General features: G+C 43.5%; 1 protein-coding gene across 3 annotated transcripts; it reads right to left on the bottom strand.

Moving 5' to 3' along the window:
- Positions 1-974: 974 nt before the first annotated feature.
- Positions 975-13,424, bottom strand: LOC131469821 (bromodomain-containing protein 1-like). 3 transcript variants are annotated; one of them, XM_058645175.1, is made up of 12 exons: positions 13,116-13,424; positions 11,484-11,530; positions 9,704-11,094; positions 8,714-9,017; positions 7,902-8,030; positions 7,241-7,553; positions 5,339-6,094; positions 4,869-4,995; positions 4,040-4,170; positions 2,282-2,376; positions 1,859-2,013; positions 975-1,408 (listed from the first exon to the last, which is right to left on the bottom strand). In XM_058645175.1, exons 2-12 carry the CDS (start codon positions 11,508-11,510, stop codon positions 1,219-1,221), a joined length of 3,618 nt encoding a protein of 1,205 aa, XP_058501158.1. In that variant the 5' UTR covers positions 11,511-11,530; positions 13,116-13,424; the 3' UTR covers positions 975-1,218. The 3 variants fall into 3 exon arrangements, with proteins under 3 accessions (XP_058501158.1, XP_058501159.1, XP_058501161.1); XM_058645176.1 differs by lacking the exon at positions 11,484-11,530; XM_058645178.1 differs by lacking the exon at positions 2,282-2,376 and having other exon boundaries at positions 1,252-1,408.
- Positions 13,425-13,918: the final 494 nt, after the last annotated feature.

Genomic DNA, 13,918 nt, shown 5'->3' with positions numbered 1-13,918 from the left:
GTATTTGAATACAATACTCTATAATAAAGTAATGCATTATACATTTACTGCTTTACAATAAACGAGTACAGGCACATACGCTGACTGTAGATCACTCCAGATGGAAAAGACGATCATGTGACTGAACTCATCACAGCACACAAACAACACGCCTGAAAACCTGAACCTGGATTCAAAAACATGTTAGTGGGAAACATAGAAAACTGCTTTTTTGGTTGAATGATGCACTTTAGGCAATTTTAACTGTGAGCGCTTCTGTATAATTTTTATATAAATATGTACAAAATAAAAAATAATGAAGAAAATGTCCGATTAAAACACAAGTAAAAAAAATAACTAATGCCAAAGACAGGACAGAGTGAAGCTTGAGAATCCAATAAGTTACAAAAGTGAAATAAAACATTTTAATACAGTATGAATGATTGTTTTGTTTTTCTCTCTGTTGAGATAGCACCAGCAGAAACACGGAACACAACACGTGAACACATGTGAACACAACACGTGAACACATGTGAACACATGTGAACACAACACGTGAATGCATGTGAACACAACGTACCGGAACTGAGGGAGGAAATAAATTAGTGTCAGACGTTGTAGAGGATATTTACAGGAGCTGCTGCTATCACACACACACACACACACACACACACAGGCTTGTTTTTATATCTTAGCGAGGACACGTCATTGACAGAATGAATTCCGAGCCTCTCACCTAAACCCTTACCCTAAAACCAGGTCTTTGCCCTGAAAAAGCCCTTTAAAATTGTGGAGTCCAGACAAAATGTCCCCACTAAGATAGGTTCTAAAGGTTTTTGGACCTCACAAAGATATAAATACACGTAGACACACACACACACACACACACACACACACACACACACACACACACACAGGTGATGGCAGTGAGATTGTTGCAGCAGTCTTGCAGCACATTAAAGGAGTTCAAACTCCCACACATTCATCAGGTTGAATTTACTGTCCTCACAGCTAGTGTTGTTGTTTTTTTTTTTCCAACTTTTTGAACCCGCTAACCGAGTCGTATCCATTGCATAGCTTTTACAAAACTAGTTAGCCGCCATAAGCTACAGTATTTCAGACAGGGGGGGACAGATGTGCAGGGAGGTGTTCAAATCTATCTACTCAACATGTCAAGTGTATTGTTTGTGCGTATATTTGTGCAGGTGTTGCGTATGACACACAAACACAGCATGTTTTTCAGTCTGCGATGGTGTGAGTGGTGCCGGGCTCCGGCTCACCGCTGCTGCAGTTCAGGTGCTTCATGGCTTTGTTAAAGGCAAACTGCACAGCTTTTTGGGTGTGGGGGGAGCGAGCCTCCGTCAGCTTGATCCGGTCAAGTGTCTGGCTGATCCCGAAAGGAGCCATCTTGGATCTAGGAAGCCATTGCCTGAGGGGAGAGACAACAGTGGTCAGTGGGTGAGAGACGTCACACGACACAGCTGCTGACCCTCACTCCACACTACAACTACTGTCATCACTGCTCTTCATCCAGAAAGAAGCTGTGAGTGACCACTGCACCCACAGACAGACAGACAGACAGACAGACAGACAATCAGCTGCTCATGTTAGAAGTGAGGAGCCCCACAGCACCTGACTGCTCTACTGCCACAGGACACAGTTTTAGTGAGTAAACTGATGTGGGAGATAAACCCTGCACTTGACTGAGAGACACTGAGGAGATGATGATGATGATGATGATAGCTGGAGAGTTATTCATTTAGATTAATTAGTGACTTTTTTAATCTATTGACAGCCTCACAAAAAAAGACTTGAGCTGTATTTTCTTTAGATTAAAGAAATAGTTATCGTCAGGGAGAGTCCTGTTATCTTTCCTCACCAGCTGCGCTTGCTGTCGAAGAAGTGGACGAGGAAGAGTTTCTCTGCGGACCTGAACTGCATCCGCTCGCCGGCTTTGAGAACGTCCAGTGGTGGACGTGGAAGCTCCGCCCCGTTGTGCCGGCACACTGTCCTCCGCACTCTGGGCTCCATGATCTGAACAGGAACAGAAACACAGGAGTGGACATAAGTGACAGTCTCACAATAACACTGTGGTGTAAATCCTGGTGGCAGCGATTGCACGGAGGAAGGCTGCGGTCAGAAACACGATCATGCAAAGCCGAGTCAAGCCATAGACACTTTGAGTGAAGCGGTCAGTTCTATACACAGACCAGGCAGTCTAGACAAAACACAAGCTACTGCACACACAATGGCAGAGGGGCAGATGGGTAATGAGACAACGAGTGGTCTAACACTCACTCACCAGGGCGGGGAAGGAGGGATATCCACTACATTTAGCCCAAACTAGTTTAAGAGGCTCCAGAACAAATGGAGAAGCAGCGGTGGGTTTCCACACCTCTACAGGAACAATAAAAGCAAGTTATGAAGGAGTCACAGCAACAGACACAGAGAGAGCACACAGTCTCCACAACCAGCCACACGCACAGGCCACGCTACTAAAACCAACTGCGTCCAGTCATGATAAGGAACCTGTGTCCACTGGGTCTACTGGTGTTAACAGGAAGATGATTCTCTTAGTTTCAGGGGTTTTCAAAAGAATATAGAGTGTTTTACACGGTGGAAAAAATGTCTAATAATTAAATCAATGATTAAGGGGCCGTCCGCATGGAAACAGGTTTAGGTGAATACTCGTTCACTTGTATGGAGACGGCGAATAAGATACTTTAGGAAAGCAATGACGTCATATTCTCAGCACTTTGGAGATTGTTTGACAGTTTTACCTTTAACGACTATCAATGAAAAGTAACTAAAGTCAGTGTGAAAAGACATTAGATATCACGAGAACACGTCCCGTCTTTAGAGACTTCACACACGGGGCTGAAAAAGTGTTGAATCATAGAATAAAGAGGAGAAAACCTATTTTTACTTGAATAAACAACACAGATCAGTGATTCAGTGATTGTTCCACACACAGTCTGCTGCACTGAACATCCACAGCACGCGATGTGTGTGTGTGTGTGCGCTGCTCTGTGTCAATAACATCTAGACAGTCTGTGATAAACAGCGACATCGACTGAGTCCAGTATTTATATTTGGAAGGTGAGATGTGAACTGTGCCTGATCGGCCGCATCAGCAAGACACGTAGCATGATGTCGTACCAGTGAGGCGACAATGAATGACAACGAATGCGACACAACAGACACCCAGCATCTCTTTTTTTCCTGCTTAGTTTATGGCTGTTAGTCTCAACGAGACATCAAACTGTGCATCAGACTGTGGTGCACAGAAATACAACAAGCTTGAAAATGTACACACATCCCCACCATCAAGGGTCAGACATTCTCCCACCAGAGGCTCCTAGATATTACACCGATCGCAATGGAGTGACAATCAGCCGACGGTCGTGTACAGTCACCCAGGCTGGACTGTACTGTTTTATGAGACGAAACATAAATGGTGGTCGTGACGACAACTATAATAAAATATATAATGCAAAACAAAATGAAATGTGGTTTACAAAATAAAAACGCTGCAAAAATGTCATGTTCATTTTCGTTGATCAAAACGAGACTAATTAACGTTAGAATGTTTAGTCCCGTGTCGCACTGCGCTGGCGCACTCGCAGCATTATTTAGATGCAGCTGTGGTGGGAACATGGCCGCCGGGGAGAAAACAAAGACATACTTTGATTACAAACAAGGGGAAGACAAATGGAACGTGTCGTGGATAAAAACGGGGAGAAATGCAGCCACAAAATAACGGGGAACAACGCGACAAATCTAAAAAGACATCGCAAGAGCTTCCATGATGAAATCGAGGTAAGTTAAGACATTAACGGCACTTTCTATTTTAGAAAGCTCATGCAAACTGCTGTGGTTAATGGGTCACATTTTAACGTTAGCCTTAACCTTAGACGTTAGTCACTGGAGCTGAAAACGATTGAGACAAACGTGTGTGACTAGTGTGTGTGTGTGTGTGTGTGTGTGTGCGTGAGAGTGTAAAGTGGGTTTCTTCTAAAAGTAGTGTTTGGGCCCACTGAGCACACACTGCACTGCTCACCTGGAGAGATCTTAGCAGCTTTGGTGAACTCCCCGTTATCCACGCAGGCCATGAGACTGCTTTTGTCATCCACAGTGCTCCTTCGAGTCGCCACCAGCCGCCCTTTCCCGCCTTTAGATACAATGATGGTGCTGATGGAGACATGAGAAAGGTTAGAGACTCTTTAAAGACCCTGTCAGGCACGGACAGTAATGGTAAATGGTCTGTATTTATATAGCAATCTAGTCTTCATGACCATTCAAAGCTGCTTTACACCACATGAGACACTACAGTCTTGCCATTCACCCATTCACACCTCACTCACTTTCATACATCACTCATCTCATACCACAGCCGTGAGCAGCAACATGGGGTTAAGTGTCTTGCCCGAGGACGAGCCCAAGCATGTAGACTAGTAAAGCCGGGAATCGAACCCACAACCTTCGAGTTGAAAGACGACTCGCTCTACCACTGAGCTTAAGCCGATCATTGGTTCATTTCCTATATTGACACATTTCTCTCACTCGTAGTCCTCCTCCCTCCCCCTCTGTCTTCAGAGTTTCTCATAGTTTGGAACAGACGCAGGGAATGCGCTTGTAAAAAGAAAATGTGGCCCAAAATGAAGTAATTACAGGTGGATGTCCAAAAGTATGACACTTGTTAGTCCCACTTGTCCCACTGAAGAAGCCTCTTGGAGGAGAAGTGAAACGTATTCAACTCAACTCAAGCAAGTCCAGTCGCCCGCAGCTAACTACTGAGGATGACAGATATCTTACAATACAAGGCCCACTTTTGTATAAAACCGCATTTGATTATTATCCGTCTGTGATTGTGTCACTTGTGGACTCACCTTGTGCTGCAGAAGACACTCCCACTGGAGGAGATGCTCGATTCGGATGCACAGCGACGGCGAGGTTCTACCAGGCGAGGAGACGGTGAGATTTCCTCCTCCTCGACCACAAAACCATTAGCGATTCCTTAAGAAGAAAAAAAACAGAAGCTCGTCACAGTAGAGTAACAACATCAGGGTTTCCCCCGGGGCATTATAAGTCTGACCGGGCCGCCAGGCCTTACTTGCCCTGCCGCTTGTTTATTTATTTTTACACACCAGAAACAATGATACCAAAGACAGTATACAGAGCCTTCAAAGTATCACCAAGCGCAATAGTGACATCTTGTGGTCAATACGTGAACCTCGACGGCCCAACCACCAGGCTTAGCAGGTTTTCTGGGGGAAACCCTGCAACATGTTACCTAATATTTCACAGGGCAATTTTTACATAGCATTTTGAAACATAAAGAAATGTTCTGAATTGGTACCTGTGCCGAGGCGTTTAATTGGCGACTCCTCGTCTTCATCCTCTCCATCAGCACTGCTGCTGCGTCGTCTCTTCTTCGGCAATAGGAGTGTCTCCAGTCGAGGTATCACTACAGACAGGAAGGTTTTAGCGCCCAGGGATGGAGGCGGAACAGAGGATGCCTCCTGAGCCTTGGAAGGTTTCTGCAAGCTGGCACTCTTGGACTTATGGAATAGTAAATCGGTCCGTCTGTTGCAGGTATCAGGGGCTCTTGTGTTGATGACACCATTAGGGAGTGGTGTGCCTGGGGTGTGCCCATTGGGGATATCTGGGTGTGGTGAGGTAGACGTGTTACTGTCAGACTCCATGGGAGTCTGGTCTATGCTGGTTGTCGCTGGCTGCAAATGGGCCCGCTCCAAGTCAATGGATGAGGTGTCAAGCTGTGATGGTGAGGTCAATAGCTCTAACATTGGTGGAGATAAAGATTGCTCTTCCTGTTTCACACAGGTTTCTGCTGGAAGTTCAGGTAGTGGTTTCTCATCAGTCTTGGTGGGAGTCAGTCCAGACTCTGGGGCAGCAAATGGTGGTAGTGGAAGGGACTTCTTAAGGCTTATCTCACTACGTACCTCCATGATGATCTTCTTGAGAAGTTTGAGCCTCTTGCTGCGGGATGGACTGTGCTTCATGGCTGTGCTCATGTCCAGCTTCTCCAGCAGTTCTTTTAGCTGAACTTCTAGCGGGGTTTGCTGACGGTAGGTGGGGATTAGCAGGCGGTCAACTGCAAAAGTGAGAGAGATTAACTGTCATCAACGTTATCTCCACAGTGGTACAAGCTCTTAAACATGTTTTTGTGCTGGTTTATATGTTTAACCATAAGTAAGGAGCCAGTAGAATGTATACCGGAGTCTCCCCATCGAAAGTTGGAAAAACAAAGTACGAAGTACACTTCACATATGAAGCTTTCATATTGTAAGATTAGCCGTCAAACGTTTGCCCTTTTTCCACCACAGGAACTTTTCTCATTTACCCGGGATTTTGAAAAATCTTGGCACGTTTCCACCAAAATTACCCAGAGAAAACTTTCCCTGAGTATATAATATTACTATATGTTATATTATATTACATTATTATGCCAATTCAGTACAATTGGTTTTTAAATCTAATTGTGTTGTTATGACTAGGACTGTGTGCACTTACCTCACTAAAGTCAAGGCATTGCAATTACAGTATATTATATTATAGAGTATAGATTAATATTCATGCTTCAAAGAATAAATCAATCAATTAATAAATATTTAGGAGGATCTCAAACATATCAGACGAGGATGCATGCCGCTCATCTGGTGCAGACAGACAAGCCTTTTTTTCTACTCCGCTCCTGAGCTGAGCTCTTCTCCGTATCCAACGCAGACCGGATCATTTCTCTACGTGCAGCTTTATCCCTACATCCAAATAATGATCTTTATGACGAGGATCGAGTACAGTCGCGGTGAAGTGCAGGAGATCCCGAGTAAATCTTAGTAAAACGTGTCGACAGACTCTTAAGAGCGCACTCTTTGTGTACTCACATCTTGTTGGAACTGTTATATTGGTGTTCCATACTGACCTGGGACAGACTCTAAGCGGGCATAGACAGATGCGTGCTGGCCGCAGGTTTAGAATAAGTCATCACAACATCCTATTATTATTATTATTATTATTATTATTATTATTATATTAGTATTTTGGCCAAAAGCGGCGTTTTTTGGCAATTTTTGGCCGATATGTTTCGGTGCATCCTTACTAATTACAGATAAATACTCCCACCAGATATTTTGGGTTCATTAGTAATCCATCATCATTACTAGTTGTTTAATGGACAAGAGGAAGGAAAAGTGTTAACCAATTAATTACACATTATGATTTTTGAAGTTTCTTAACTTACCATCCTCCCAGGAAAAGGGGAGTGGGGCTTCTAGATTTGGGGCTTCAGGCAGATGCAAGCAGCTGGGGAAATCAAAGCCGATCCGCTCAGTCTCTCTGCGAGCCCTACGGAGAATGACTCCTCCATGATCCTGCATCCGCTGAGCTGCCTTGAAGAAAAAGGTGTCCTTGGCATTGTATTTCATGCAGTTGTTGATGATGAGGTTGAAGTCCTCCTCAAACTCCTCTAGGCTTCTATAGTCATGAGTATCGATGCGTTTTCTCATGGTGGAAAAGTCCATGGGGTTTTTGATGTGATCCAGGTAGTCCGGAACCTACAGAAGAGAGAAAAAGGTTGGAAAGATTCATGAATCCAGTTTGAACAGAGACACTGTACTTTTTTGTTCCATTCAATGACTGTGAAACATTGTCAAAACCAATTCATAGTTTCCAAATCCACCAGTCCAAAGCGTATTTCCACTGGCTCTACTCGCCCCATGTTCCAGCGAGGTTTGAAAAGCATGCTGAGTAGGTACTATGCGATGATTGGTCAGAGTGCCATCACAGGAAGAGACGTCCAACACACAAATCAAGCCGAACAGCACCAAACTGTCTATTCTATTCTATTCTATTCTATAAACCCACTGCCAGGTTGTTTTTAGGAGATAAAAATGGTTGCAGACCTCTTTGATGTTGACGGGCTGAGCGAAGATGCTGCACTGGTCCTTCTCCTGCAGTTGGCTGAGCACAGCTCTCAGCAGAATGTTGAAGGGGGTCAGCTGGACCTCCAGCACCGACTGTTGCAGCTTTATCTGTAGCGGAAACAGACAATGGTCACAGGAGCCAGTCAAGGAAAAAAAAGCCCATCTTTTTTGGGAAAAGCAACAGTTGTGGTGGACGTTATGAGCTCATATCATCAATATGCCGCATTAATTCCTTTTTTTTTTATATGTACTCTATTGCCTCGTGTGAGCTTTTCTGTCTTTTACTTCTTCTGTCTTTTATCCATTATTCTGTACAGCACTTTGGTCCACCGTGTTTGTTTTAAAGTGAATGAAGTTGGATTGGATTGGATAATTTTAAAATATAAGTGGTTGTTTTAATATGCAACAATAAAAAAATAACATATTTATGATCCAAAATTAATCTATTCATTTAAAAATAAAAACATATAGAAATGACTCGTTACAACTTGATATTGTTTGGAGGGCCACATGAAATCGATTAGAGGGCCACATGTGGCCCCCAGATCGCCACTTTGAGACCCCTGACCTGTTCTATAGGAATGATATCCTTAAATGACCTCTGTTGTGATCAGGCACTATATAGAAATAAAATGAACGTGACTTTCAATAATATAATGGTGGAGGAAACACTGAAACCCTTCCAAAGCTGTTCAGCTGTAGTTCTGGACTTTTACTGAGATACACTGTGGTATGACGTCAGTCTTAAACAATTCACCACAGATTCTATTTACATGTAGAACTGACTCTACCTCTTCCCTCTTGAGCTTCTCTCTCTTCCTGATGAGCTCTAGCAGCAGACGAGTTCGCTCCAGGTCGTGCCGGAGGCGGTGCCACTCTTTCAGTTGTTCCTTTAGCAGCTGGTTCATTTCCATACGGTCCTGGAGAACAGCAATGACCGGTTGCTTGACTTTAGGTGGCTGAATGTTGGCCTGCAGCCGGCGGATCAGTGGCACGTTGTTCCTCGACTGTCTCTTCAAAATCCAGTAGCTCAGTAACCGTTCAACAAACTGACGTTTCCTCTGAACTGCCACTTGGTTCAATATAGTGTCGAAACTGAGCCACAGGAAATAACACAAGATGTTAGTCAGAAAATACAGTGGGTGAGAAATGTCATATTTTTGATCTGTTTTCACGTCTCTTATGGAACGTGATCTCTCTCTGAACGCTCCAGTTTACTAGGGATGCCAGACTATGTGTGTAAGCAGCTATAGCTTCTGTCCTGGAGGAAATATCTCCCCTGTGATTTCCATTGATTTTTGAATGATTAACTTTCCCCACTGTGACTCGGTTGCAGGCAGGTCTGTGTGAAATTCTGTTGCCTCTGTGTTTGTGTGTGTGACAGGCAGCTAGTCTGTCACACACTTGACATGTGGGGAAATAAATTGAAGACAGCCCACTGACAGCTGATCTATTAATTTATTCCTAAATAAATTGTCAACTATTTCTTGTTGTCGATTAATCATCTTTAATCTATTTTAATAATTAAAATAACTTCTGACATTTCAGCTTCTTAAACATGAATTTTTTCTGGCTTCTTTGCTACATATAACAAAGAAATCATTAAAGCTTTGAGAACATCAACATTTCCAGGTTTTGGGGAAAGTGATAAACATTTTCTTACATTTTATGGATAAAAATAAATCCATTAACAGAGAAAAGATAATTTTATCAATTATAAAATAATCATTAGTTTCAGCCCTAGATGACATGCATTTCTGGAGTGTTGGTCGCATTCCTACCTTGAGGAGGTAATACTTGGACCAGTGTTGGTGGTGGTCTCGGGCTGTGGTTGCGCTTCGGGTTCCGCCCTCTTACTTTTTTTCTTGTGCCAACCTTTGGCTCTGGAATTACCCCTTTTCTCAGCCCTCTTGTGACAGGCTCCATTTTTTGAATGCAACTTCTCATAGACGTTGACAGGGCGGCGGTTGCAGCCTTCAGGTGTGTGGCTGCAGCAATAGGCAGTTTTTTTCACAGAGAATGTGGTGGCACCAGATGCCATCACCTCTTTGACAGGCTCCATCTTCATGTAGAGGCCAGCCTTCTGGGCACAGCTGACATGGAAGGCAGTGTAACAGTTGATCTTGTCACACTGGATGCATGCTCCTGCACCCTTCTCCTTACACAGGTAGCAGGTCAGCTTCCAACGTGCAGGTGGGATGTTGCGGACACCATCGATGGGCTCGATGAAAACCGTGTCTGAGAAGCCGACCTCTGGGACCCACAGAGCACATGCCACGTGGCCCCAGCGGTCGTCATCTGTCTTTTTCAGAGCTCCACCTTGGTTGGGGCAGAAAACACACTCTGCAGGCCGTGAAGGACACTGCAGGCAGTGGCGACACAGCCACTGACCCTCTGGGATGTATGGAACCCCATAGCACTCCTGATGCACAGCGATGTTGCAGGAGTCACAGAAAAGAATAACATTGCTGTCTGCACCGTCTCCATCCATGCAGATGCAGCAAACAGCATCCTCGTCCACAGGAGGCTGCAGATCACTTTGACCCTGTGTGACCAAGAAGGACTCCTTCTCAAAGCGGTCCATCAAGAACTCAAAGAGGTTGTGTGACACCTGGCTGATCCCCTCACTCTTCCTCTTCTCGTTGACAAGCTCCAGCCAGGCATAGTCTTCCTCATCCATGTCATACTCCACTTCCTCGTCCAGCTCCTCAGCAGTCCTCTCTGTGTACTTGTAATATGCTGCTGGCCTTTTCGGCACCACGGGCAGATTGTATTCAACAGTTCTAACCTTTGGCTCTAACAGGCTGCTGACACTGCTCTGTGTGCCACTCGTGCCATGAGAGGCCGTGAGAGCTGCAATTTTCTTCTGCTGGTTGTTTTTGAGACGCATAGAGCGCACCAGGACCTGCTGGGGCTTCTCATTATTCTCCTTGTTGCTGTTACACTCACTGATTTCCTGAGCAGCGGGGTCATCATCAGTGATAACATCAAGCTTGTCATGGATACTAAGCCGGTGTACGCGGCCGTCGACCTCCAGCTCTACGATCCGCTGAGCTTGCGCATAAGTCAGTGTTTCCCGGTTTGGTGATGGCTTGATCGGAGATGACTCCCTCTTCAGCACAGATGGACGGTGATTTCTACCTTTTTTCTTCATCTTGAAACTGTAAACCCCCTGAAAATCAAAGAAATTAAACAACAGCATTATTAACTGACTGATGTGTGCTATAGAAGCAAAATCTTGTTGTTCAAAAATGTTTTCTAATTCAATAAATACAAGTGAAGCAATGTCGAGCACACAGAGCAATGTGAGTTGAATGGAACATAAACCAGCACCAATGATTAACAGCTTTAAGACTGACTCAAATATGCATCCCAGGAGCAACGGCGGTCAGTTAATGGTGTTGTCAGCATCAATGATGTCAGCACCTTTTTCAAGGAATAGAATAATAAGTTAAACTCTGCGCTACTCATTAGACTATGGTGGTGTTTCATATATCAGTGTTTCTCATTCATTCACGGAGCAGCGAGGTGGATATGATGAGAGCAGAGAAGACAACTCACAGTAGGTCTGTGAAGGTTCTCAGTCATCCAGTCCAGCTGGTCGACTACTAAACAATTCACAATAAGTTGTCAGTATGACATCAAACATTTTTAATACATTTTCAAATGAGTTGTATGAAATTAAGATTAATCAAGTCATTTATGGATGCACACTTTCCATGTTTCCTTTGGATAATAGTGCAAATGCAAATAAAAGGGGCTATTAATCGGTGAAACTTAAAGTTATACAGAGCACAGCTCCTAATAATAATAAAATAAATACAATCAGGGCTAGTACAGCGTACACAGCTTTTTTGCTTTGCCTTCATAGTTTTCACTGAGTGAGCGCTGTAAGAAAAATTTAATAAAATGATGGGTCAAAATGAATAGAGGGTCTCAAACCAGGACACAGATTTAAGTCTTCAAATGTGCTTGATTACAATGGAAAAAAGTACATGTCCAACAGTACTCAAGCTATGTTAAGTTAATGTCTGGCCAACAATCAAAAGTAGAAATACTTCCACTGTAAAAGGTGATGAGAAAGAAATGCCTGGAACTTACTTTGTAAAACTAAACAATAGAAAAAAGTGTTGCCAAATAAAAAACAATGCATAATGTTATTAATGCACATGCATGTCCATGATTGTTCACTTATACTTATCATTGAATTGTTATGTAAGGATATTAAGAGTCACATATACCTAACTGCAAAGACATAATCTGCAACATTTACAGACGAGTCAATAATTATTTGTCTTATATTTAACACAACATTTAAAACTGGACGGTCAGCTTCTAAAATGTGAAATTTCCGTGTATTTATTTGCCATACATTAAAATGAATGGAAACAGCTCAGGCATTAAAATGGGGTGTGGGACGTTGAACAGACAATTCAATAGTTGTCCTACTTAAAAGACAACTGTTTATGAATTGTTCAATAATGATTATGGTTATCTTACGCTCTGAAACAACATTATATTCTCACCAACGTTTACACGTGAGTTGCATTGAGACTGTAAATGCATTGTTTTGTTTGGGAACTCAACTGACTTCCTTCTCTGCTTTATGTTTAGACGACTGAGTAAAGGTAAATATCAGTGATTAAAGCTAGCAGCTCAGTTTATGTTGAGAGCAGCTTTAATTCAAACTCACAGTGTGTTTTCATAGCGCAGCATTATGACTGGATAACATGCAGTTGTTGAATGAACATAGACACAACACTACTCTGTTGGAGTGGTTTTTTGTTCAATATGAGCGGAAAACGACAATAGCTCACTGCTAGCCGGAGTTAACGTGAGCTAAACGCTAGCTGAACACAGCAGAAACACAATCCTGCTCTACAGTGACCATACTTTGGAACATAAACAATACAATAAGCCGGAGATTTGCTCTCATGAGGCGGCGGCGGTCTAAGTCGGCTTCGTTCATTGGTTTAGTACATTCCGTCCACAAACATGGCTAACCTTACCCTGCTAACACTACGGTTACTAAGTGGGGGAGGAAATATGGCGACCAGCACAACAAGGTGCTGCCTTAGCTGCAAGTTCTCTTTTTCCCGGGGAACGATACGGGTTTGTCTAAGTTAAAAACAAATCCCCGGATTTAAGGTGGTGGTTACGGAAGAGTCGTGTACAGCGTGAGAGTGAACTTACCACGGGGTTTTCACGAATTCCGCTCGTACAAAAGTAGCAATGGCGGCGCGGCCCGTGGAGCAGAAGCGGTGGCTAAATCCACATCCAGTCTTTTTATCCAACGGCGGCCGCGGCTCGCACTCAACCGAGAAAACCCTGAGCGTAACTGGCGGGTATCCAGGGCGACGGAGCCGGTTCTATGTGTTCCGTTGTAATCCGTTAAAACGATGGTAAGGAGGACTGTTGAATTGCAGTCAGTCACAAGTGGCAGAGCTCAGCGGTGGCCCGAGCCCTGAGCTTCAGCTTCTCTTCCCCAACAACAATGCGGTACGCTGTGCACGTCGTGACGCGCTGACGTCACCGCGCACAAAACAAACCGGAACAAACGCAATGTGACCATTACAACCGAGAATAAGCAGTACACAGATCACACAGCATGACATAGGAAGACAGTAATAATGACTATTACTATCTTAGTCTATCATTCTGTACAGCCTGCTGGAAGTGATTATTAGAAGAAGAATACCCAATTAATAAATAAATAATAAAAGAAGGACAGAGGTCAAATCCAGAATGAAAACATCTATGACTTTACAAACGTTCAATGTTTATTTGGTTTCAATGTGTTTGAGTAAGTGTTCTTATTCATTATAGAAGATGTCAAATAGAGGTCATGTTTTAATAAATCTATGAATACATTGTTTAGCCAAAGATTTTAAAAGTATTGTACCATCCATCCATCAGTCAACCCCAGCTGACATACTGTAACATGCTCCCCTTTTCTTTAAATACCCTATCAGGATACCACAACTGGCTGCTGTAAG

The sequence above is a fragment of the Solea solea genome, chromosome 12 (assembly GCF_958295425.1).
Source record: "Solea solea chromosome 12, fSolSol10.1, whole genome shotgun sequence".
Lineage (NCBI taxonomy): Eukaryota > Metazoa > Chordata > Actinopteri > Pleuronectiformes > Soleidae > Solea > Solea solea.
Note: the sequence above shows the minus strand (reverse complement) of the source record. Positions and strands in the feature narration are given on the sequence as shown.

Excerpts from the sequence above, each read along its gene's own strand:
- LOC131469821 (XM_058645175.1), bottom strand. The coding sequence starts at position 11,510 with ATGACTGAGAACCTTCACAGACCTACT. Across the intron at positions 4,171-4,868 it reads AGTGTCTTCTGCAGCACAAG|CACCATCATTGTATCTAAAG; the intron begins GTGAGTCCACAA and ends TGTCTCCATCAG. Across the intron at positions 2,377-4,039 it reads AGCTGCTAAGATCTCTCCAG|AGGTGTGGAAACCCACCGCT; the intron begins GTGAGCAGTGCA and ends TTGTTCCTGTAG.